The sequence below is a fragment of the Lepisosteus platostomus genome, chromosome 19 (genome assembly GCF_059453375.1).
Source record: "Lepisosteus platostomus isolate fLepPlt1 chromosome 19, fLepPlt1.hap1, whole genome shotgun sequence".
In the NCBI taxonomy this organism is placed as follows: domain Eukaryota; kingdom Metazoa; phylum Chordata; class Actinopteri; order Semionotiformes; family Lepisosteidae; genus Lepisosteus; species Lepisosteus platostomus.
In genome coordinates, this window is record NC_142629.1 from 189274 (window position 1) to 213827 (window position 24554).

At 45.2% G+C, this 24554-nt stretch overlaps 4 protein-coding genes across 16 annotated transcripts in view; 2 read left to right on the forward strand and 2 right to left on the reverse strand.

Annotated features, from left to right (window-relative positions):
• tex2l (testis expressed 2, like) overlaps nt 1-11515 on the forward strand; it is a 29765-nt gene extending 18250 nt beyond the window's left edge. For 4 of the 11 annotated variants that reach the window (XM_088612715.1, XM_088612717.1, XM_088612716.1 and 1 more), the window contains 7 exons: nt 880-1029; nt 2112-2211; nt 3054-3186; nt 3869-4006; nt 4477-4689; nt 5391-5511; nt 6159-11515. In XM_088612715.1, coding sequence (XP_088468841.1) covers nt 880-1029; nt 2112-2211; nt 3054-3186; nt 3869-4006; nt 4477-4689; nt 5391-5511; nt 6159-6293 — 990 coding nt within the window. In that variant the 3' untranslated portion in view covers nt 6294-11515. The other 7 variants (XR_015928440.1, XR_015928437.1, XR_015928438.1 and 4 more) reach the window with 7 other exon arrangements.
• On the reverse strand, nt 7511-17218 carry LOC148644728 (large ribosomal subunit protein uL3-like). Of its 3 annotated transcripts, none has more exons than XM_088612720.1 (10): nt 17161-17218; nt 14340-14532; nt 13789-13957; nt 13040-13175; nt 10879-11065; nt 10014-10174; nt 9045-9146; nt 8844-8939; nt 8291-8410; nt 7511-7718 (listed from the first exon to the last, which is right to left on the reverse strand). In XM_088612720.1, the coding sequence occupies exons 1-10, from the start codon at nt 17191-17193 to the stop codon at nt 7653-7655; spliced, it is 1263 nt and encodes a 420-aa protein (XP_088468846.1). In that variant the 5' UTR covers nt 17194-17218; the 3' UTR covers nt 7511-7652. The 3 variants fall into 3 exon arrangements, with proteins under 3 accessions (XP_088468846.1, XP_088468848.1, XP_088468849.1); XM_088612722.1 differs by lacking the exon at nt 17161-17218 and adding an exon at nt 15525-15668; XM_088612723.1 differs by lacking the exons at nt 7511-7718; nt 8291-8410 and adding an exon at nt 8605-8739.
• Nucleotides 17219-17417: 199 nt separating this feature from the next.
• Nucleotides 17418-20607, forward strand: ndufb10 (NADH:ubiquinone oxidoreductase subunit B10). Its single transcript, XM_088612712.1, has 4 exons — nt 17418-17670; nt 18491-18629; nt 19495-19634; nt 20412-20607. Exons 1-4 carry the CDS (start codon nt 17523-17525, stop codon nt 20507-20509), a joined length of 525 nt encoding a protein of 174 aa, XP_088468838.1. The 5' UTR covers nt 17418-17522; the 3' UTR covers nt 20510-20607.
• A 745-nt stretch (nt 20608-21352) lies between these two features.
• On the reverse strand, nt 21353-24211 carry rps2 (ribosomal protein S2). Its single transcript, XM_088612479.1, has 7 exons — nt 24074-24211; nt 23555-23644; nt 23088-23195; nt 22671-22844; nt 22290-22449; nt 21698-21789; nt 21353-21472 (listed from the first exon to the last, which is right to left on the reverse strand). The coding sequence occupies exons 1-7, from the start codon at nt 24206-24208 to the stop codon at nt 21392-21394; spliced, it is 840 nt and encodes a 279-aa protein (XP_088468605.1). The 5' UTR covers nt 24209-24211; the 3' UTR covers nt 21353-21391.
• Between the last annotated feature and the right edge of the window lie 343 nt (nt 24212-24554).

The window sequence follows — 24554 nt, forward strand, 5'->3', positions numbered from 1 at the left end:
CTTTAATTTACTGGCTAGGCATTAACCCAGCACTCCACACGAACAGGCTAACAGTTGGAGAACAAGCACACACAGGACAGACCCTCCTAAACACACACAGAAAGCATCATCTCTGGCTGTGTCTCTGTAATCCTGAATATCCTGGTGCTGTAACTAATGCATGTGCTCATGATTGTTGTCTTGCTGTTCCATGATGTTGCAGCTCTGGATGTGTGCCATTGAAATAAAATTTCATAAGCTCTCAGACACAAAATGTGTGCATAGCACTCAGATTGGTCACATATTACAGAGCATTTCCCACAACAAGGGTGGCAGAGGTGGAAAACTAATTGTCATTTCAGTGCATTTGCTTGCTGTTTCAGTGAAATAGCTACACAGCTGCTGCAAAATGTCGAAGTCTGTTTTATTACTCTTCTGCAACAGTCTGAAATTTAACAGGAAAGGTGGAAAGAAGTGTTCTGCACCAGCTGAGCAGAACATGAGAAGTGTTGACACTGGCCAACCTCCAGTAAAGTGTGTGGCGACCCTGCCAGCGTGCGGAAGTGTGAATGAGATGGGCAGCTGGCTTTCTGTGATGAGGCATTAAATTAAAGCGTTTGGTAATCACTCTAAGAAGAGACACGCTGTTCTCTTTGCTTGTAAAATTCTACCATTGCCAGTATGATCAGCAGCAGTATGAACTAATGCCAGCTCTGAACGGCTATGTGATGAATCGTGGTATTCCTCTTCCGGCTGTTTGATCCAGGTGCATAAACGCGCGAGAAAAAAATCCATCTTATTTTACACTTTCAGCGACCATCGTTACATTCTAAAGCACAAAGGCTAGCTGTAGTGTGATGGGATCGTTCCCACCTGCTCTCGTCATCTCTCGTCTCACAGCTCCTCTGTGAACCACATGGGGGCAGCACAGAGGGTCAGGCAGCTTGGATCAATGCCCTGATTGGTCGCATCTTTTGGGACTTCCTGCGAGAGAAATACTGGGCAGACCAAGTGGCGTACAGGATCCAGAAGAAGTTGAGTAAGATCCGGGTAAGCTGACTTGGTACTCTGAACAGGTAGTCAGTAGGCTTCAGCAGGGTTTCAGCTGAAGAGCTCTGCATAAATAGGAAGCTACAGCCAGTATGTTCTGCACCATTGGCTAAATGAAAGAGGATGTCTAACATGTAAAACAGGTATAAGGTAGATAGATTCAATGCATTTCATTCAATGTCTTTGGTACACCCAGCTCTTTAATAGCATAATTAAATAAGTTAAGAATTGAAATTACAATTAATAAACCATCTATGACAAAATCCAGAAAAGGATGGTGTTAAGATTAGCAGTCGGATACTGGCTTCAGATTATCAGCAGTCTCTGAGCTGGGGAAGCCTGTTGCATGTGAAGACAGGAAATGGGACGTCTGTAAATTGCAGGACGTCTCTTCACACTGTGCAGGCTGTTGCTGTTCCGAGTGAGTAAAGTTAGTGCAGATACACTTCTGCTCAAGGTCACAAGCAGAAATGTATAGTGTGGTTCTACAAACCCTGTCAGTTTTATAGTAATCTGACAGTCTGTTTAACAAGGTGCCTTGGTTGTCTCTGTGCAACAATGCTTCCTGACAGCTGGCATGGCAGGATCATATCTGGAGTTCCCTTTGGGATCACTGGCTGGGGCCACTGTCCTAACCAAACTGTCACGCTGCCTCAGTCCTCTCTGAGACATTAATCTAAATTCTTGGGAGGGGTTTCCCCTTAACGCAAAACCAGATGTCATTCTGAGGCATTTCATTCAACAATGGCATTTCAGAGCTGTTTAGGAATCATTTCTGGTTCTTCTAGTGGTAGATTTTCTCTTCTGTTTACCCATTAATTAAATGCTCCATAAAGCCAATTAATTAATAAACTGGTTAATTGGCTAAAGCAATGTACAATTTTGTAATGAAGATTGCAAAAAGATACATTTGATTTTGTGATGTTCATTGCTTAACCTTCACATGGACAGCTGCCAGATAAGCCCCAACAGAAAACGTTGATGAATTTCCATTGCCAGGAATGACCCTGATCCGACAGACTGAAACTCATACCTAAGAAGGGGATCTCCACTGTCTGATCTCTGCTTGTGTCTGCTTGCAGTTGCCTTACTTCATGAACGAGCTGACTCTCACAGAGCTGGACATGGGGAGCTCTATGCCTCAGGTGATCAGCACTTCCAAGCCCTCGGTCAACTACAGAGGTGAGACAGGGAACTGCACTGCAGGGGAGAAGATGGGAAAAAAGAATAAAATTAAATTTAAAAAATCATAGCTTCAAGGCAACAGCATGGCGACATAGTGATTCTGCTCACTTCAGATGAGACCTTTTTATCCTTTTGTAATCCTCTGTCAGGGGCATTTTATGAAGCATCTCTCTTCAATTCCTCTTTCTGCTATGTGTGTGTGCTCTGCTGAGACTTGTTGAGGATAACGCAGCAGCAGAGATAATGTGGCTGCCTATGGCATTGCTACCGTGTGCGCCCCCTACTGGCAACCTGTTGAAGCGGTGGAACTGCACACCCCAGCAAGACCATTTTAGAAACTGCATTATTTCTTATTTGTTGGTGAAATTGATATGCAGAAGCTGTTATAGAATCAGTTCTCTTTCTCCATTAAGAAATGGTTAAAGTGTGCTGAAGTGTACATGGATCTCTGAGTTCATTTCATCAAGCTGTAATAATTAACAGATGTACTACAGATCATACCAAACATAAAAGCCAAATTTCATATTTGTATGAAACCTACTCAATGTTGTTAAAAAAATAGCTAATCGTGCTTCTTAATTGAATACAGTCTCGAAGATGACTTTATTAAAGCTATTTCAATTATTGAGTGGTCAGGAAAGGTTATTGCACCCTGTCATTCCATTCTTTAAAGCTTTGTGAGTTCAGCAGTGTTCCAGTCTCTGTGCGGGAATCTGTACACTGTAACAGTCTCTGTGTGTGAATCTGTACATTGTACCAGTTTCTGTGTGTGAATCTGTACACTGTAGCAGTCTCTGTGCATGAATCTGTATGCTGTGGTCTTGCTGATCCTGGCGCAGGGCTGTGGCTGGAGCTGGAAATCATGTACACAGGCTGTCTACAGATGACCCTGGAGACCAAGATGAACCTGTGCAAACTGGGCAAGGAGATAGGGGGCGAGCTGGACAGTGTGCTGGAGCCCAGCAGAGAGGGGTAGGTCACAATGCAACTTCTGTTCTTTGTTGCTATCCCTGTATCCCCAGGACTTACTTGTTGAGGACACAATATACATCCAGACCCTGGTAAAAACCCCTCTCCTTGGGGATTCTAATGATTAAACACCAGAGATTCAGAACTGGTTTACTGTGAAATCGGACTAGTTTATTTGCATTTTTTATCTTTTGTGGGAAGGCTTTTTTCTTTCTAGGCAAAACATTTTCTTCCTGCTCTGAGGCCTTGGACTGACAGGACCAGCAGTTTCACTAATCTGCTACAGACGTCTACTTAACCTTACTCCAAAAACTGCTAATGCCCTCCTGTAATGATTTACTGATGGAGCTACTGGCCTTGTTTAAGCCCAACCTGACCTCCGTGTAACCTGAGCCATGGGTGCAAAAAAGAGCTCTTTAATTTAATTTAGGGCATTAGATGGGCTGGTATCTGAGTGTGTGTTTTGTCACTCAATGTTAAGCTCTGTAATTATGCACTCCCAGAGTGAATTTTATAGCACGGGGTGTGTGTCCCCATCACATTGAATAGAAATGCTAAATGCATGCACACCCGTTGCTGGGCAGGACCTTAGGGGTATTTATGTTTGATATTTGCTCTATCTTTGACAATCAGTGTGCGTACTTGTGCAGGAATTGACAGTCAGCATGTGTGTTACTGTCTGCAGGTCCAGACCCAGGTTGTGTGTTTTAGCTGACAGTGATGAGGAGTCTTCCAGCGCAGGCTCATCTGATGAAGAGGAAGTCCTGCCTTCTGAACCACAGGGCATTCTGGGAGAGAGGGCCACTCCCCCTGGTGCTGAGGGGTAAAAGGCACCTCTCACTCTCTGCCTTGCTCACTACCGCCACTCTCCCAGTTCCTCCATTACCTGCTCTGAATCCAGATACAACTGAATCCTGCTTTTATGTTCGCTGTAGCTCAGACAATTCTTATTCCCTCTACTCTCTCATTCTGTAGTGCTTTCCCTCTATCTTAGTCTCCCTTTTCTCTCTCAGCATATTGTTTTTCTAGTCAACGAACATATTTAACAAAATATTATTGTACATAATAATTCAAACTATTGGATTGAATCTGACCATTGTTAACAGCACCTTTCTTTACAGTCTTTTAGTGCTATCAGGCTGCTACAACATATACTTTAATTACCTGACAAACTCAGCCTGCTAAATGCTTAGATGATTGTGTGCCAGGAAGTGCATGAATCTGCTTTTTCTTAACATGCTGACTGAGTGCAACAGTTTCTCTCCTGGCCTGGTTTTTTTTTTTGTCCTTCAGCCACGTTGCCGGCGGTAGCACCAGCAGGAAAATCCTGCGTTTTGTGGATAAAATTGCCAAGTCGAAATACTTCCAGAAGGCCACAGAGAATGAGTACATCAAGAAGAAGATCGAGGAGGTGTCCAACACGCCCCTGCTGCTCACTGTGGAGGTCCAGGAGCTCTCTGGGCTCCTCGCTGTCAATATACCTCCGCCTCCTACTGACCGAATATGGTATGACCAGAGCCATGCTCCTCCCACCTGACCAGAGCCATGCCTCTCCCACCTGACATATCTTCCCCATATCCCAGGCAGAGCCTGTTGCTTCTTTCTCCTGATTGTCTTTAACTGCTGGAAACTTTCATTCATCTATTACTCCTTTTATGTCTTCACACACATACAGAGAAAAAAAATATTTTTCTTTTTCTGATTCACAAGTGCTTTGAATTTTCTCTATTGTTATGTTCCAATATTTGTTATATTGTTATTGATAAGGCTTTACAGCTGGGGTCCCTGATCTTTGGGCCTCCACAGGTTTTCTATGTCTCTTAAGCAGCAGCACCTGAAGAGCTGGGAGAAGCTGATAAACTGGTCCAGTCTAACCAGTAATGAGCTGACTGAGGTTATTAAGAACCTGTAGACACTCACCCAGGCCCTCCAGGACCAGGATCACAGTCCCTTCTTTGCTTCCATTGATTATTATCATCAGGGTAAGGGATAGAGCTGAGGGACAGAAGCTTGCTTTAGAAGATGCTCCAATGCAAATTAACTCTGCTCTGTCTGCTCTGAAGGAAAGATTGCTGTTTTGGAATTGACCTAAGGGAAAGGCAAGTTGACTTTGGTGAACCATCACATCAGAGAATCACAGATATTTCCCCCAGAAGTGTTTCAGCTCTGACTGGGATGTGTCTCACTGTTTGTGCTTTTACCCTCAGGTACAGTTTTTGTGTTCCCCCACGACTGGACCTAAGGGTGAGGCCCAAGCTGGGCGAGAGGGAGGTGACCTTCACTCACGTCACCGAGTGGATCGAGAGGAAACTGCAGCACGAGTTCCAGGTCCGCTCACCTTCTGGCAAACTGTGGTTTTGTTTCACCCCTTCACCTCATGCTGAGCTGTGCGCATAGTTCAAATGCACTTTGCCTGTTCCAATAAAATTAAGCTTCAGTTTATGGACCTAAAATTAATTTTCATTGGAAACTTATTAAAAAAAGTCCAAATCTAATCTTAGGCAGCACCCCCGTAAAATGTTTTGTCCTTAAATTGGTAACTAGAATGTCTTAAATTACAGTGAAGGCTGAATGTCACCACCTGGAGTTTAGGTATGAATTCACTTATCTTTCACTGATGTACATCTGGAACTGTTTGAAAAACTTCTAGACTATCAGACAATCTCCTGTTCCTTGCAAGTTTGAAAGGCAGGCTGCATTTTTCTTGCTTTATTAAATATTCCTTTGTGCAAGGGTTGTGGTCTGTCAGATTTTAGACGTTGAAGTTGGGTTTACAATGATTGCATCATTTCCTCCTTTAGACTCAGGACAAGAGTTCATCTGGCTCAATTAAGAGCAAGTAGTTAGTTCAGTTAGGCAATGAAGAGCTTGACTGGAGAATCAGCTCCCTGTGGAGGAGTAGGGGTTGAGGAAGGTTGCTGTTGTCTGCTGCTTCATTCTTCTCCTGACTGAAAGAGAGATGTTTCTCCTTCCAGAAAGTTCTCGTGATGCCAAACATGGATGACCTCTACCTTCCCCTTATGCACTCTGGCCTTGCCTACCCTCCCGGTTCTCAGCCAGCCCAGCCAGAGGAGATGACAAGAGCAGAAATTGCCAACGCTGAAGAATAGTGCCCCCTTCTGGAGCGTTGCACACACACCAGGATCCGCAGAGGCCAGTTTAGGGAAAGGAGGTCTAAGTTCCCAAATGAAACTGTTCCTGATGTGAACTAGGAGCCCCTTTCCCTCTAACCTCTAACAGCCCTGATATGGTGTCTGAGTGTGTGTGAGAAATTTGGTTTGCAGGTGAAACATAATACCATTGTATATGGAATCTGCTGCTTAGACATCTTGTAGGGAACATGGGTAAGCACATGGATATGCCTCTCTTGTGGAGAATAAGCCGGATGAGTTTCCAGGATCAAGAATTTACCTGAACTAATTTTTAAAAAATGGGCCCTCATTTCTTCCTGCAACCTTTACACTCTCTTGTTTGTCAGCTGCTCAACAAGGTCAACAGTGATGAGACAGTTACTCTGGCCCAGGTAACAGATGATGTACATGCACTTTTCCCTTTAGTGAAATACACAGACCTGCGCAGCTACTGAAACCTAGAGAGCACTGCTGTAAGGGCAGAGGGCTCAACGTCCTGGAAATAGCTTCGACAAGCTCTCCTCCAAAATCGGCAAAAGATCACCTTCACAGGTGACACAGTCCTGTATGAGTGCAATAAGGATATTGGGCTGCATGGTTATTTTTGCATCTACTGTATGATACTCATGCATTTTAACAGAAAAGTGTGAAATGTTCCCCTTATCAAGAGCATGGAAAGCAAGTGACAACTGGAGATGGAGATGGATTGTAGAGATGGATCTGTTGCACTAAAACTGTCCAGGGAAAATCTTGTAAGTATCAATAGACTCCTTTTATGTCTTGGTAACTTCAAAGGCTTTAATTTCTCTTACTTTCTCCTGCATTGAACCAATACTACAGGAACTGAAAACCACAGGCAAAGCATTGCATCTTGGGATGCCAGGCAATGTATTTTTGCTCACTGGTTATGTTGTAAAGTTCTTGCTTTGCATTTACAGCATCTTTTCAATGAATTTGCCAGATATAAAGGAGGAGCACATTGAACTTCTGTACTGGCAGTTGTGCTCATCTGCTGTGGGAGAGAGGGTGTTTCTTTCATCCCTGCTCTTTTGTAATCTCTCATGCTCCTGGAACAGCCAGCTCAGTCATAGCTCAAGGCCAACCACATTTGTTTTTTTAGGTACCTGAACAATCATGACTCTGATTGTATTTTGTGTTTTACTATTAAAGAATAAAGGAGACACTGATTGCATTACTGTTTTGCTTAAGATATTTGTGTTGTATTACAGTTCTCAAAAGCATAAAGGCTCAGGAGGAATACTTTATACACATTCTGGGATGGGAGTCTTGATTTCAAGTTCGCCTGAGATTAGTCGCTCCTAGCTCCTCCCTGATCCTCTACATCCCCTCCTCCTCCTCTTGTGGCACGGGAAGTTTCTTCAGCAGATCTTTCTTCAGGGGTCCCTTTAGCAGAAGAGAGAGAGACAAACATACAGAGGTATGTCAAACCATTCCTGGTTCACACATTTATAGACTGTTTTCTATTTGTTTCCTCTGGTTTGTGTTTCACTATAGATTCTGAAGATGTCCACTAGATTGACTTTCTCAATATCTTTGAGGATTGTGAGTGGTTGTATCAGGTTTCCCTGTTCAAGACTAAACAGGTTCAGTTCCTTCAGCTTGTCAGTGTATGACATGCCTTTAATCTCCAATTATGCACAATATTCTAAATTATGATTAATATAGTTACCATGATGTTTATACGTAATGCATGAATTATACAATATTCTGCAATTTTAACATAACATCACTGGATTAAAATACAATGCTTCCATTGACATATTCTACCATTTTTGTACCTTTTTAACTGCTTTTCCGTGTTGGCTAGTAGATATAAGTGATGTCTAATCAATGATATGTCAAAATAAATATCAGTTATTTCAGCTGTGTACGTTTTCAAGTGTAAAGAGAGCAGCACTGCTCGCTCTCTGTATTTGGAAGGAGGCACCCCAGCTTCGCGCTCTCCCCTCACATACCATGAAGGCTCTCTTCTCCTGCGCTGTCTGGAAGTGCCCGTAGCCGAATTTGGACGTGGTGTCGATGAACTTGAGCTCGATGGGCTCCAAGGCCTTGCGGCTGGTGTGCACCAACAGGGACTGCAACCACAGACACACTGGTCACTGGTCACTGTCACTGCCTTATGGACATTGTGATAGGGTGGTCACTGGTCATTGTCACTGCCTTATGGACATTGTGATAGGGTGGTCACTGGTTACTGTCACTGCTTTATGGACATTGTGATAGGGTGGTCACTGGTTACTATGCTTCCTCACATCAGCAGTACTATGGACCTTGACTTGTTGAGATTACTGCCTACACAGGCCATAGTCCAGAGGCTGGCCAGTGACACTTTGATCACGTCTTTGTCCTCAAGAGGGACATTCAATTACTGCATGAAAAGGTAAACCCCAACAAAGAAGCTCAACTGAAACAAAAAAAGTTGGAACAAAAAGTAGAAGAAAAAAAATGAGAGGTAATAATGAAGGTGACTCTCACCTGCTGGAGGGATGGGGGAAGGGGTTACCTTACCTTCCTGAGGGTGAGGACGCGCTTCCTGGTGCCCACCACACAGCCCTTCAGCATGATGAAGTCACTGTTCACCTCGCCATAATGGGGAAACCCCCCCTGGGGCACAGGAGACGAGAGTTAGCACAGCCGTAGAGGAGAGCCAGGCGAGCAGACAGCAGAGCCGGGACAGGCCAGCCAGTGGTGTCAGGAAGGGTACAGTACCATAGGCGTGATGCTCTTCTCAGTGGTGTCGTAGCTGGTGGAGGCGTTGCTCCTGATCGCTTTGCCGTCCTTGATGTGAGCTCCCTGCCCGATGCGGTAGATCTGCATTGGGAATAAAACACAACAGAACAGCTGCTGTACTCTTGTTCATCTCTTGTCCCCCAGAACCTGATCTCTTCCTCTGGCACCTTCATCTGCTGGTTCTCAGATGGTGTTATATCAGATTGAGCTTATGAATCACTCCCCTTACAAAAGAAAATCTAAAGCTGGTAAAATAAACTCCTCCACTAGAGTTTTATTTGATCATTCCAACTGTGTTATTACTACAGCTCACTTTGCACAAGAAGATGCCAGGCTTATCAGATTCTGGATCACGGCTCGAGGTAATCTATACATCCATCTGTTTTCTAGCCTCTTCTTCCCATTCAGAGATGCTGCAGAGCCACAGCCTTTCCCAAAGAGCAGCTAGAGAAATGCAGGGCACACTTACAGACACAAACACACACAGTCACAGCAAGGCCAGTCTTGCCAGAAACCAATTAACCTGCCAGTAAGTCTTTTCTGGACTGTGGGAGGAAACCAGAGCACCTGGAGCAAACCCACTTAGCTTAGCAGCTCAACCCAAATCTCACTATACCTAATACTTAATTAAAATCCTCAAACACATCTATTTCTCAGGAGAAATTTGAGTGTCATTATTTCCATTGAACTGCACAACACAGCTCCATGAGGATTGAGTGTTATCTTTGACCAGTCAATCCTGCTTTCCTTCAGCAGACTGTAATAAACTTTCATTAAATTGTGTTTCTGTATAAAGAAGGGAAAGCATTGAGTGTAAGAAGTAGAACAGTGTCTGATGTCTTAGACATTGCAGTATTTACACCAGACAGTTGTGCTGGAGGCTTATTGCTGCTCTCTGGGGATGGTCTAAACACAGTGTCTCTCCCCAGCCATCTCAGCTCCTCACACCTTCTTGTTGATCTCAGTGCGGTGGTGGTAGCCCTTCTGCCCGGCACGGGCAATGGAGTATGCCACGCGGGCAGGGTGCCAGGCTCCAATACACGCGACCTTCCGCAGACCCTTGTGCGTCTTCCTGGGCAGCTTCTTGGTGTGCCAGCGGCTCGTCACCCCTACCAAAGAGCAAAGAGTGCAGGGCATGGGATCACAGCTCAGGATCCCAAAACAGAACGGAGAGAAGATCAGGAACAAGCAAGGGGGGCCCGTGAGTGGCTCAACAGGGGAAGGTGCTCAACTGAATGCAGAGTGCGTTCTACAATTGCAGGTTTGAGCCCGGGTCATGTCACAAGCTGACAGTGACTGGGATTACCAAAAGGGTACTGCATAACTGGCTGAGCCCCGCCTCGTGTCTCAGCGACACAGCGACCCCCTCAGCTTCCTGGAAGCTTGCAGGCTTGCGGTGCTGTCAGGGAGGGACACACCTCTCCTCCAATCAGAGCTAATCCCCCTGCAGGGGGCGGAGCTGCTTGTGATGTGTGAGAAGGGGTGTGGCTTGAAGGTGGGCATTTCAAAAGAGTCAGCCCACACATCAACTGGGAGTCAGCTCTCCCAGTTGGAACAGTAGAAACAAATGTTCTAAATTGCATGTGAAGTAATGAAAATAACTGGCAATTTGCAATTAAAAAAGACATGTAAGGAAACTTTCCGTTAATGCATGTAAATGTGTTTTGAAAAAGGACAGAGAACAGTGTATGAAGTCAGATTCAGGGCTGGAGGCCCTGGGCAGCCCTCTCACGTATTTCTCGCCCACGACAGGAAAGCAGCGCAGATCTCTCCCTGGCCGGTATGAGACCAGTGCCCTAGGCTGTGCTGAGACCTTTAAAACCGTGGCCCTTGGTGACTCCGATGACGTCAATCATCTCGTTCTGCGTGAAGACGGCGGAGACGGGGACGGTCTTCTCCAGGCGCTCGCGGGCCCAGTCCACCTTCTCCAACACCGAACCGCCATTCAGCTGCACCTCCATCACATGGGCCTTCTTCTGGGCCAGAGGCAGGAGGCGCATCTGCACACATGAGCACACACACACGTCAACACACATTAACTCACACAGACACACACATCACCTCACACATGTCAACACACATTAACTCACACAAACACACACATTACCTCACACACACACATCAACACACATCAGCACACACACACGTCAACACACACACATGTCAACACACATTAACTCAGACAGACACACACACCAACTCACAGACACACATCAACACATACAGTATCAACACACACAGACACACACACATCAACATACACATAAACTCACACACATCGACACACACACACACCAGCAGCCCGGTGCTCCTCTCCCTGCACACAGAACCAAGCTGAATCAGCAATACTGCCTGTCTTACTCACACCTGAAGAAGGCTCCACAGCCGAAACAATGTGTTTTCTTTCTTCTCTTTTCAGCAGGGAATAAACCTATCACTTGTTCACTTCATATTCTAAGTGTATTACCTTTTCCATGTTTGTTAAAGGGACACAGTGGCACAGCTGTTTCCTGTTATTTGTATAATTCTGAAGGCCAAAAAATATGTTGAATTTTAAAACACACCACTACTTAGTTTCAAAAACACTGTCTCTATCAGTTCATCTTTTTCTGTACAAGCCCAGGAGTTCCCAAGATCATCCATTCCATGTTATCCATGTTAACAAACACAGCCATGGCAGATTAACCTCAGAAATGACTAGAGAACTGACCCAGGTCTGGAATTGTGATCCTTGTTTCCTTCCTTTGTCCTTAATCTTTTTAACTTGTCAATTCCTTTTCAGTAAGAAAGCCACTTATGCCTAGTATACCAAAAGCATGAGGCGGGCTACACCTAGGGCACCCACACAACCCTAAAACCACAGATAACAGGGGTGAAAACACCAAAGACACCTGGACATCATGTCTTTGAATCCCAGAGGAAACCGATGCATCAGAGAAACAGTAAATGGACCTGGGGAGAACATGCAAGCTCCACACCCAAGCACCCCTGTCAGAGATCAAACCCAGGCCTCAAGATCTGTGAGGCAACAGGACTAATTGCCAGGCCACCTAACTTACTTATTCTTTTGCTTTTACTTTACTTATTTATTCTTTAAAATAAAGTGGCATTTGCAATGCAACAACAAGCAGAAAAAGACACCATTACAACAAATCTAGGGAGATAATAAATGAATAACAGATATAATCAGAATAGCATTATAAATCACATCTTGAAGGTGAAACAGATACACTCTTATATAGTATTCTGTTTCAGTTTTGCTTCTTCTGGCTTATTACATCTGAACCAAAAATAATTCTGCATTATGTGCTTCAGTGGTGCTTTTATGACTCACACTAAAATCAACATTTGCTCAGGGCTACGATTAAGCACCCTTTGTAATTATCTTACATGTTTGTATTATTTTGAAAATTCCAGCACATAAACAGTGTTAATTAGTAGTCCACTGCTTCTCCCAAGCCAGCAGCTTGACACCAGAAAGATTTTATTTTAATGTAGTGTGCAGAGGACTTTTATTAAGCTGTAAATGCTCCCCAGGCTGATTTCTGAATGAATTTTGGCTCAGATGGCAGCACATAAATTGATGGGGATTATTTTTAAACTGCTATTTTAAACTGCATACCCATGGTCAGGATAGAGCTCGCTGCCATTAGCACTGCAGCAGCTTTCATTATAAGATGGAAGGGTTCTAATTCATCTGCAACAAACCTATCAAACAATAGGTCACATCCATAAAAAACAGTTCCTGTGAACATTCAAAATAACACTCTTGAAGTATTTATTCACGTCAGATCAACGAATCGTGGATTTATGGCCACTTATGTATAACAATGATTTTAAAAAAACTTCCAATATGCAATCACTTCTGAAACGTCACTGGAAGAAATGAAAATGGGGTTTTGGTCAGGACTGCAGACACTGCTGTGGCTGCTACCTGCTCATTGCAGAGGGGTTCTGGGAAGTCATAGCTCTACCTGAGTGTGCACGATGACCCGAATCACTTTGCAGAATTTCTTCATGGCGTCAAAATCCTTCTCCAGCTGCTTCTTGCCAGCCTCATCCTGCCACTTCTTGGAAAACTTGCTGAAGGCCTTCTTTTTACTCTTGTACCTGGAAGACATCTTGGGTTTAGAAAGAAAAGATCATCAAGATAATTTTAAATCTTATGAAACTGCAGCCTTTTTCTTATTTAATATAAACTCAGTATTGACACTTGTTTTTTGATTGTATGGACACCCGATTGCGAGTCACCAGTTGTGCCTCGATGTCTTGACTCATCGCGTCACACCTCATAAGGGACTGTGATCCCCTGTACCTGCTCTGGGAGAGGATGTGGACAAGTTCTGTTGACCCGCCCACCCATCGAACCAATCACCATCTGACACATCATGATGTACAGGAAGTTCAGTGGACAGCCCTGGCTGATGTCACTGCAATCCTGCAGGGTCCTGGTGAATTCCAGGGGTCGCTGCTGAGCCCCCACCTGACTAATCCCAACACCATCCCAGCTGGCACTGTGCCAATCATGTGCCACCATTTGATTTGAGTTCTGGTCACAGTCTGCTGCTGAGCTGACCCAAGTTTGAACTGAATGTTATTTTAGAAGGGTAGCAATCTACAATTAAAACTGATAAAGATGCGGTACAAAGCTCAGTTTCTCCTCCATACCAATTCCCCACCCCCCATTTCCCAAAAACAAATTCCTTCCAGTTTCCTCACCTACCAGTTCCTGTAGAACCGGCGTTTGCATTCGTCACTGAGGTGCTCTGCAAAAACCGTCTTGAAACAGCGCAGCCCGCGTGGTGTCTCAATGTATCCCACAATCCCCACCACCACCACAGGGGGCGTCTCGATGATGGTCACCGCTTCCACCTCCTCCCTCTTGGACACCTCTGGGGAGAGCAAGACCTGATCAGGGCTTTTCGCTCACTCCTGCTCCTCGCTCATCCACTCCTGACTGCATCGCTGAAGGATTAATCCTCTAGGAACCAGGTGGAAACTCTGAGCCGGGCCTCCTCCATTCTTGACACCTTACTCCTGTTGTTTTCAAAATTACTTAAGAAGAGTGGCACTGTTAGCGTTGATTCCTGACTAAATAGATGTTTTCTTTATATCTGCACTCATGTAGCTGACCAGGAGACCGATTGACCCATATTGTAACAGCAATGGCAAAAATAATGCTGGGAAATAGCGTCATGAACGCAGAGCCACACACAGACTTGGCTTTGGCACAGGGGACCCCGCGTGCACCCCCCTTGTCACCCCAGTACGTACTGAGCCCCGGGCGGTGCACCTCTCTCAGGGTGTGGGTCATCCCCGCCTTGTAGCCCAGGAAGGCGGTGAGGTGGACGGGCTTGCTGGGGTCATCCCTGGGCCAGCTGCGCACTTTGCCCCTGTGGCGCCTGCTCCTCTTGTGGGGCAGAAAGCCCAGGTGCCCATGGCGTGGCGCGGAGAACTTGCGGTGAGACTGCACGCATCAAGCAAAAACACTGAAGACCAACAACTGAGTCCAGAAGCATTTCAGCAACAGCCTGCTCCAGAAGTAATGCAAGGACCACACCCCCTACCTGGGTAGCACAAGACGCAGCACGGGTGAATTAAACTCTGCCTAAACTAATGCTTAAAACGGGTCCAATAGATCATCTGGCTTCCTTTTGCATCAATTAAAGGAAAGTGCCAAGTGACCACAGTATGCTGGGCATGCCAGCCCTTTCAAGACTCAATAATTGCTTACACTTATATACAGTAGTAGTTTTCAAAACAGTTTGTCCCTGACATCCCTCAGCACAGTGACCAGTCCACTCCTGGAAGAGGACAGAGACACAGTGACCAGGGTGAGAGCTCTGTAATTCTTTGCACTACATATGTACAATCTTTGCAAGTTGTCTGCTATTTGTGTTGATTATATAGTATAGCATATTTTATCATATAGTATATTTTTTATTTTATCAGATTTTATTGCATTGGCCATTTATATAAATTTGTCATGTCAATAAAGCTTATTTTTTATATAGCCACTGAGTGTCAAACCCCTATAAAGCAGACAGCAGAGCTGCATTTGTATCCCAGTGAATCACGCTGTGTTTTATTGGCAACAGTGCACAAAGTTTGGTATGTATTAAAAAAGGTCACAAGCATCTTAGAAACTACACAGAAAGTATATCTTGGCCATAAAACTAAATGGAGTTTTAAATGGGTGAGTTAGAAACCAAACAGTCCTCTGCAATAACAGCATGTTAAAACCTGAGACGCCATTATTCTCCTACAACATGTCTGCTGGCACAACATAGTTGAACGAGCAGTCCTGTGTCCCACACACTGATCAACGCGGTCCAGGTGGGAAAACACACCAGGCAGAGAGTTAGTCCACAGAAAACATCTACGTTCCACAAGGGAATCAGACACTCACAACACAGGGATAAAGTCTCTGTTTTAGAACAACACAGGCAGGGTACTGACCATGGCTCTGCACAGCGTCGACAGCGGGGACCAAAGAGACAGAGATCAAGTGCTGATTTAAGCTCATACTCAAGATGTTGCTCAATCTAAAGACTCAAATTTAGTTGCTGGCCCAGTCCGGTGCAGTATCGATTTCAATCTGGAGGGAAGGCTGCCAGACTATAACAGCACACAGACAGCAGTCAGGTGATTCTGACTAAACGAACTCAAAAGGCTGAGGCAGTCAGAGAGGTGTCTGACGCTGTTAGAGGGGAAACAACAGGAACACCCTTTTTCAGGAAATGGGCTTGTTGTAATATTTTCAATTACTTCATGCAGTAGCTGGAATTCATTAAAGATTTTTTAATCAGATTGTCTTTATTCCTTTCAGAAAAAATCCCAGAATTGATAGCTTACCTTAACAAGCTTTTGCTAATGAAACCTATTTTACATTGTGCAGGTACAAGGCATTTACACTGTACCCTTGCGCCCTAAGAGTATGCAACACTTTAAGACAATACTCGCCCAGAAAATGTAGCCATGCAAAATTAGAACTGACATGTTCACTAAACTTATTACACTGGTATTTTGTCCATAACTAACTGAACTTGAAATTGTAAAACCTTTATTTTTTTTCATGTGGGTTGATATGGTCAGACAGCATATAGGACTTTCATGCTAAACAATTGCGCAGGTTGTTCACAGCCTGGAAATAGCGGCCATTTCCTCTGAGCTCCTCTGCTCACGGCTGTGTGGCCAAATCCTGCGCACTGGCAGAGCCCTGTGTGAGTGACGTGTTCAGGCTCTTTCCTGAAGAGAGCGACAGTGGGTTCCTGTCAGTCAGCGTTCTCAGCCAGGCCAGGGCAGAGGAGAGGCACATTCTGGAGCAAACGTCTACAAAGCACTTGCCAATTCAATGGCTTAGCAGTGGCTCTTAAAATCACCTGACTTCACCCAGAATTCTTGATCATGAGCATCTTAATCAAAAAAAGTATTTACATTCGTCACTTTTAAGCCAGTTAGTCCCACTGAGTGTCGTGGCAGTGAGGGTATTTTTAAAGTATTTTTTTTAATCTACATGTTGTTGTGATAGTGGGAGGGAACAACATGGTGGACATTGTAGGTGAACAGAAATAACCTGTGACTTTCAGTGCAGCCACGTTAGTGAGACACATTAATCAGAATAATTACTGTCATGCATGACAGTAAAATCGTACACTACAATGCATCTGCTATGAAAATATATTTTTTTAATTTTCCCGGTAGAACTTCGTGAATTTCAGTTATAAGAGCTACGTTTGCTCAGTATAGTTTTCAAGGAGGAAAAAACAATCGGTCCCAATATGTGTAACAAATGTACTTGCCCCTGGGACTAATAAATAATATTTATTAATATAATTAAATAATATTTCTAATGTACCGTAATTAACACCAGGATTATTTAGCTATGCAGGCTAATCGCTGTTGCATAATTAACACCGTAGGTTCTGGTTAACATCTTCAAACAAATTTAGCACCACATGCATAAAGTTTATGTAACCTCGACACGCAGTATTCTTGCCCTAAAAACCCATTTCGTTTGTACACATACTGATTACGCCTATCAAGCGATTATTTTTTAAAAAGTACACGAACTACCAACTCCAGGGAAATTCACCTTAAAAAAACAGAGACAATCTCTGAGAGGCATCTGGGTCCACCTGGCGCTGAGTAAAAGTATTACATCGTCGCTCACAACACCTTTGACCTTTGACCCGTGGGAATTTGCGAAAACGCTAGTGACATATAAAAATATATATTTTACTGTAAATCGAAATCATATGTATTAATTCACACTTATGCTCTGTAATATGCGCTTTTTCACACTGGGATTACTCTCGGCGTCTTTGACCTTTATTCCGCCATGTTGGTCGGGTAGTGGAGTCGCGCAGCCTCTGTTGCGTGTGGTGAGAGGGGTTGAGGTCGAGGAGGAGGATTCTAGTTTGTTTTTTAAAATTTGCTCCAAATAATAAAAGAAAAATGCCGGATGACTGGGATAAAGATGTGTACCCCCAGCCGCCTCGACGGACCCCGGTAGTGAACAAACAGACGATTCTTCCAAACCCTTTGGACTATGCGATGAAGATATTCTACTACGCCGTTGACAAGCCGATCACCGTTTTAAGAGGTAAAAGACCACGAAGGTCGATCTGTCGCTTGTTTAAACGTCGTCATGTTATCCAGAAGCTGAAGTTGAGGTCTTGGGACCGTGCAGCGGGTGTGCATGTGATCTCATTTTGTTCGCTTCTGTCTTTATTTTTACTGTATAGTATTCGCTAAACCAGTATAGTGTCAGCTACACCAGTATAGTATTAGCTACACCAGTACAGTGTCGGCGGAAGGGGATGATATTTCGTATACAGCGCGGACAATGCATCCTGACTAGCTAACAGACTGACGCTTGCACGTTACTTTCACGCCAGCTAAACGTGCTAGGCTTCTCCACAACCTCCAGCACGCTACGATTTATTAAGATACAGGACGCCTGTTTAAATTCCAAGCCGTGATCCTAGAGGCTATAGACCTGGATGTGTTACTAAATCTTAGTATCTCACAACTAACGATTCTGTACTGCCACAGACTGCGGTGAAAAGGTGTATATTAGCGTTGTAGTAACCCTGAGGTCCCCAGACCTGGTCCTGGAGGGTCAGTGTCTGTATGATTTCGCTTTAGAGGAGAGCTAGGATTAGTTCAACAGCCTCTCCAGCCTACAGGTGCTGGTGCTTAAAGGAGACCTCGAACACCTGTGCTAAGCCTTCTCCATTTAAAAGTACAACATTTTATAACTGAGGAGCAGGGGAGCACACCGGAGCTCTGACACCAGTCCATGTAGAGCCCTGTGGAGTGTTGAAGCACCTGAGGTTGTGGTTGCCTGTCCTGTGAAGAGCAGGGGGCTGAGTGGGCATGGCAGCCCTGCAACACTGAGCTCTGCTGCCGTGTCCTTGCAGAATGGATGGATCACCTGCACACGAGGCAGACATTCTATTATTACCACCGGCAGTACCGCCGGGTCCCGGACATGACCGAATGCCAGCAGGGAGACTACCTGTGCTACTACGAAGCGGACATGCAGTGGAAGAGAGACTGGTATGTACCTACAGCTGTCGGTTTTAAATGGGGGCCTGAGTGATTCTGGGTGTCCTCTTGCCTAAGCCTTGTGTTGTTTCATCTTGTGGGAAACGCGCATCAGTCAGTAATGTTTTGTATTCATCAGAGGAAGTGCCCAGACCTGACTCCGTTGTATCTGTTGCATGTAGTGTAGTACTAATGTAGGGAGCTGCATCAGCATGTGTAGTCTGCAGAGGAACAGGAACTGAAAAGAAACAGTGTTTCAGCATGGAATGACCCTTTACCTGTAACATTGTTGTGTGTTTTGCCATTGGGAAATACTGCAACCTAGCTTAGCTGTGAGCTTGACCTAGTCATCCCTGTTGAAGGGTGAGGGAGGCCGCCATGCAGAAATATGAAGAGATCCTGTTATCTCACGCAGTAAATTGGGCTACTGTTACAGTTCCTCTGAACGGAAAATAAATAACTGAGCCCTCTGTCTCCCATCCCTTGTACCCCAGCCGAGCAGAAGCAAGCTGACTCCCAGTGGGGCTCTTCCTCTGTGTGGCTGTTCCAGCTGATTAAGATGACTAGTTTGATAGTTAGTGGAGTTCCTTTCAGGGATTTTACAGGTGCCTAATCTAAACACCCGAACGCTGTTTAAGCCGTAAAATAGCTAAAGAGAGAGTGGTAGATGAGTGAGTAGCAAGCCTGATGTGAAGTATGCAAAGGCAGAGGTTTTCACAGTAACATGCCCTCCAATCCTTCCCAGTTTTCCCGTGTGTGTGTTTGGTCTTCAGGCACTTAGTGGTGCCTGTCCCTCAGTGTGTGTTTAGACAGCGGTGGTTTGGCCTACAGCCTGCGCTTGATCTGAATCGCCGCTGCTTCTCTCTGCTCTGCGCAGTATGGTGGATGAGGAGATCGTGAAGGTGATGCAGGAGAGGCTGTCCGCCTGCCAGCAGTGGGAGGGGAAGAGCTACCGGCAGAACTGCGCCAAGCAGCTGCAGCAGTTCACAGAGGTGGCCAATGCCTTCCAGTCCCGATGTGAGTGCCAACGGCGTCTCGGCCTGCTCCGTGTCACCGAGCTCCAGGCATAGCTATATGTGCCTCTCATGGCACCATCCCTAGGTATTTTAAAATAACAGAAGCAAGCCATTTGAGTCCTTCTAGATTTCAGTGTAAAAAGTTCCAAGTCAGCTCTTTCTTGCAGTTCGTGTTAGAATTTGGAGTTGGTGCCTATGGGCGTTCATTTCTCATGGTGAGGCTACCAGCTATCTTCATGTTCCTAAGGCTTGTCCCCATACCCCCAGATTACAAAGACCGGCTTTGGTTCCACTTCTTACCAGTGGTGGGCTGTGCCACAGGCTGACACTAACACCCTTGCTCTAAAAAAATCCACCTGTTCTCTTCCAGTTCAGGGTCGCGGCAGAGCCTCGATACCGCTGGTACCCTTCCTTATCTCTGCAGACGTGATCCAGAACAGAGGATACAGGTCGCTACATTAATAGCTGCTCTTTAAGCTGTTTTTAGTTTTATTTGATTATACCTTCATTTACACGTAGAAGCACTTCAGCATACTTTTTCAAACATAAAAACAGCCTTACAAGAGCATTAAATTCTGAGTGTAGGAGTACAGGCCCTGAGACTGCTCTGTTCCTTGTCTGTTTGGTTTGGCTGGGTTATATTTTAGGTTCTGGAAGCTTGGTTCCTTCGTTTGGCCAGGTTTGAGATGTGCAATGCCTTCCGAGCTGCAATAGCAGAAGCAGCCTGCTTGAGTTCAGATTTCTTCTGCCTGATGCTGTTCTGTTCTGTGTGATTAAGATGGGGACCTGGGTGCCTACGGCAATGCTCGGAAATGCCTGATGAAGCAGAAACACAAGATGATTGAGGAGCGTCGGAAACAAGCAACTGAAGTCTGAGACCAGACAGCAGTGGACAGCTGTCGGCTGAAGCCTCTCCTACTGCATCACCTCCACTATGTGTTAACCTGTAAAATAAAATGGTTGTAAAAACTGGACTTGGGTTTCTACTTAAGTATCTTTTCTTGCTAGAAATGGTTTCATAGGAAAGTTTGCAAACATAGCCCTGATTAATTTATGATTTGCTACACACTAGTGGAAAGCATTGCATAATGTAGAACTGCAGTGTTCCTGACTGTCCTGACAACTGTTACAGTTGGCAGATGCCCCACCCACCCCCTTAGACTTAATTTAGAATTACAAGGTAGGTCAGTATCTATAGTCAATTAAGTTCAATGAACTGCATCACTACATGAAACACTGAATAGCTCAACATTCCTACAGTAGCACAATAGGGGATGTTGGAGGTCATACAGACCCAGAGAAGCCACTTGTTCCTGAAGATCAACACCTGTAAGAATGCCCAACCAAATGTAAGTAATCTGTTTAATTAACTATGATCACCAAGGAATCTGTTCAATTTATCACCAAGGAATTTCTTAAATTGAATCCTTTTAAGTGTTCAATGGATCACAGAGGAATTTGTCTATATAGAAACAAATCTCTAGGACAAGCTAAATTGGTTCTATCCAGGCCCTGGATGGAGATGTCAGTGTATGTTGACCTGCTTTAATTTCTTTCAGTTCCGATCCAGGTTATTTTTTCAAGGTGCTATTGAAAACCAAGTTTTACAAGGCAGAACCTTGCCCCGTTCCTTCCTTTCCCCTTCTCAGCACAACAATGATCCTGCCCGAGAATAGCATGGCTGGCCCAAAGAAAAGTATTTGAAAACAGACACATTGATACTTGGGATGTTTTTATTTTTCTTAAAAAAGAAACAGTTTAGGAGGATGCTGGAACAGTAGACTGGGCTCTCTGCACAGACACTCTGGTATGGGTCTTGGCCAGATGATCAGTAAATTCCTGAAAAGGGAGGAAAAAAAACATTAAAACAGGAAAGCTTTTAGAAGTTACAAGCTAGCTTTTGTACCCCCCCATGCATTTGTAACCCTACCAGCGTGGGGTCTTTCCACTGAACACAAAGCTCATGTCGTTATTTCAAAGCTGGTTAGGTTTATCTTGAGCAACGTTTTTACATCCGTTTCAGTTCGGTACCAAAGAGATGACAACCCAATGAGGTGAGCTCACCTGGTATGGGGACTTGGTGAACACAGTCTCCTTCCAGAGGTCAGGAGTCAGGTAGCTGTAGGTCTTGGAGATGGCGTCGAATGTGGCCTTGGCTGCAGAAGAGACAAAATGCCAAGTTATTGATCGTCAGATCACTGGACGGAAAGGAGATAATAAAATCTAACATGTTGAGCACAGAATAAGGAACAGAAAAAACCACAGGAGGGGTTAATCTGCCGTGCATTACTCATTTACTTTATCTCCCAATTAATGCCCATAATACCACAGAGAAGGTAAAACTGAGCAGAGCTGAGAGAACAGTTTCCTTAGTGAAGATCACCATCACAATTGATCTTGCTCAACCCCAAAAAGCAAGGCTGAACTTAAACCAGCTCTCTAAAAGAGAACGTAGCCTCCAGGGGAATCCCCCCACAATTTCTTGAATAGCCAGGAAGTTGTGCAAAATTCAACTGCAACATTTTAATCCACCAAGGGAAGATTTCTAGTGTAGAAGGTTTCAGACTAGTTTCGGATACAGCCTCCAGTGCCTATAAAACCTTTGTGAATGTTGAGACGGGATTCAGGCGTCTGCATGGCGTGCTGACAAACTCACCGAAGTTGCCCAGTGTGGCTGTGCATCCCCGGGCGGAGGTGTAGCAGTCATCAATGCCGGCCATCATGAGCAGCTTCTTCGGCACAGGGGCGGACACGATGCCAGTGCCGCGAGGCGCCGGGATGAGGCGCACCAGGACAGAGCCGCAGCGGCCAGTCACCTAGGCAACCCCAACAAGAGCACTGAGCAGACGGGCAACGCACACAGCGCACGCCATGTGTCAGCATACCAGGGGGAGGGGACTGTGGGTTCATTCCCTGCTTCACTATCTGGTGCCTAAAGCGCAGGAATTGCCAAGTGTCACCAGAATGAACAGGGAACCCATGCGCTCCCCCTCCCCCCCCCCCCACAAGAAAATGCTTAAGGACCAGGGACACCAACCTTGCAAGGGACAGTGTGGGGCTTTCCGATCTTGTTACCCCAGTAGCCTCTCCTTACAGGGACAATGGACAGCTTGGCCAGGATGATGGCACCGCGGATAGCTGTTGCCACTTCCTTGGAGCATTTCACTCCCAGTCCAACGTGGCCATTGTAGTCCCCAATAGCAACAAAGGCCTGTTAAGGGGGGGAAAGAGAAAACATACATTTTACATACTCTTGCTTCTGGCCTCGACAGCATCAATCCTGAAAACTAGCTCTGCAGAAACATTAGAAAAAAATAGACTCCACAGAACTCAAAATCATACTTACAGATCAGAACATAACTTTGTGGAAAACTAGAGGCACTGCATCCTTTACTACTGCCTGGAACCTGCTGCCTAACCCACAGAAAAGGCTGGATGTACACGAGCCACATACCTTGAACCTGGTTCGCTGACCAGCTCTTGTCTGCTTCTGGACAGGCATGATTTTCAGTACCTCATCCTTCAGCGAGGACCCCAGGAAAAAGTCAATGATCTCCGACTCCTGAGACCACAAATCCAATCATTAGGAACAAGAATGCAAATTTAACTAGTTGCCACCTACAGGGTTTGGAAATACACTAGACAGGCCAAAGTAGACTTATCAGTTAAGAGTCCTTCCAAAGAAAACGGTACTTTTCCAACTGAACAGTGGAGACAGGGGGAGTGTAGAGCTTAGCATAATGCACACCTAGGAAGTGGGCTAGACACTTGATTGTTTTTTTCAATTGGGGAATAATCAAGATCACCCCAAGACTAAAATGCTGAAAGGGGTAACCCAAACCCCTGAAACTCACCCACACCAAACACCAGTTTACAGTAAAGAATTAAGCAGAGTTCAGCATCAGAGCAGACTGGCTTTACCTTGATGGGAAGGGAGTACAGATAGATCTCCTCCAGGGATTTGATCTTCATATCCTTGACAAGACGACCGAGCTTGGTCACGGGCACCCACTGGAGAAACAGTGGCAACTTAGACACTAGCAGGGCAGAGCACCTCACACAGGCCACACACTTACCATGCCACCTCTGCATGGAAAGCTTCATCTCAGACACATTGAAGTACTACATTAGCATATCAAGTTTTAATTAGGAAACCTTAAGTAAAAACCACATTCCTCTTGTAAAGTGACCTGCAGGAGTGATTTTCTATCATGCAGATTCAGGGCAGAACCACTAAAACTGGTTCAGACTGCCGATCAGCACAGATCCAGTGCAGTTTCCAATGTATTCAATCAGTTTACACTTTACACCCTTCAAAACACAATGAACACTAACAAGCCCATTCTAAGTAACTGAACTTCGTCCTGGACTTCATAATGTTTTACAGACAGTGGCCCAGAACCCAGGAGCAACAGAAGTGGGGTACCCCTCTGTACTCACCTCCTTGTCGTCGGCCTTGCCACCCCTGGCGCCCCGACCTCTTCCACGGCCCCGGCCACGACCCCGGCCGCGCCCCCGGCCCCCAGTGCCAAAGCCCCCGCGAAAACCTCCTCTACCACCGGCGTCGTCCGCCATTTGCTGTGGAGAAGAGCAGAATGACCGTCAAGGCCGCACACGGAAAGATGCCGAACAACAGGACAGCTGTGTTGATTTCAGTAAGTCAGGAAAGAAACTGCTCGTTAGTCAAAGATGCTTGGAAAAGGTTTAAAATGTAAAAAGCCGCATCTCCGAACACGCAGCCAGGTACAGTATCTCCTGCACACGTTTCCACCTGTATTGGATCACCGGCACCTTGTCAAACAGACTCCTAATCAATGAATTATCCAACAGCATAGCGACCAGGAGGCTGGTCTCGTCTCACCAGTGATGCCAACTCCTGCTGCCCCAAAGGAACAGCACGGGACACACACGAGCCCTTATT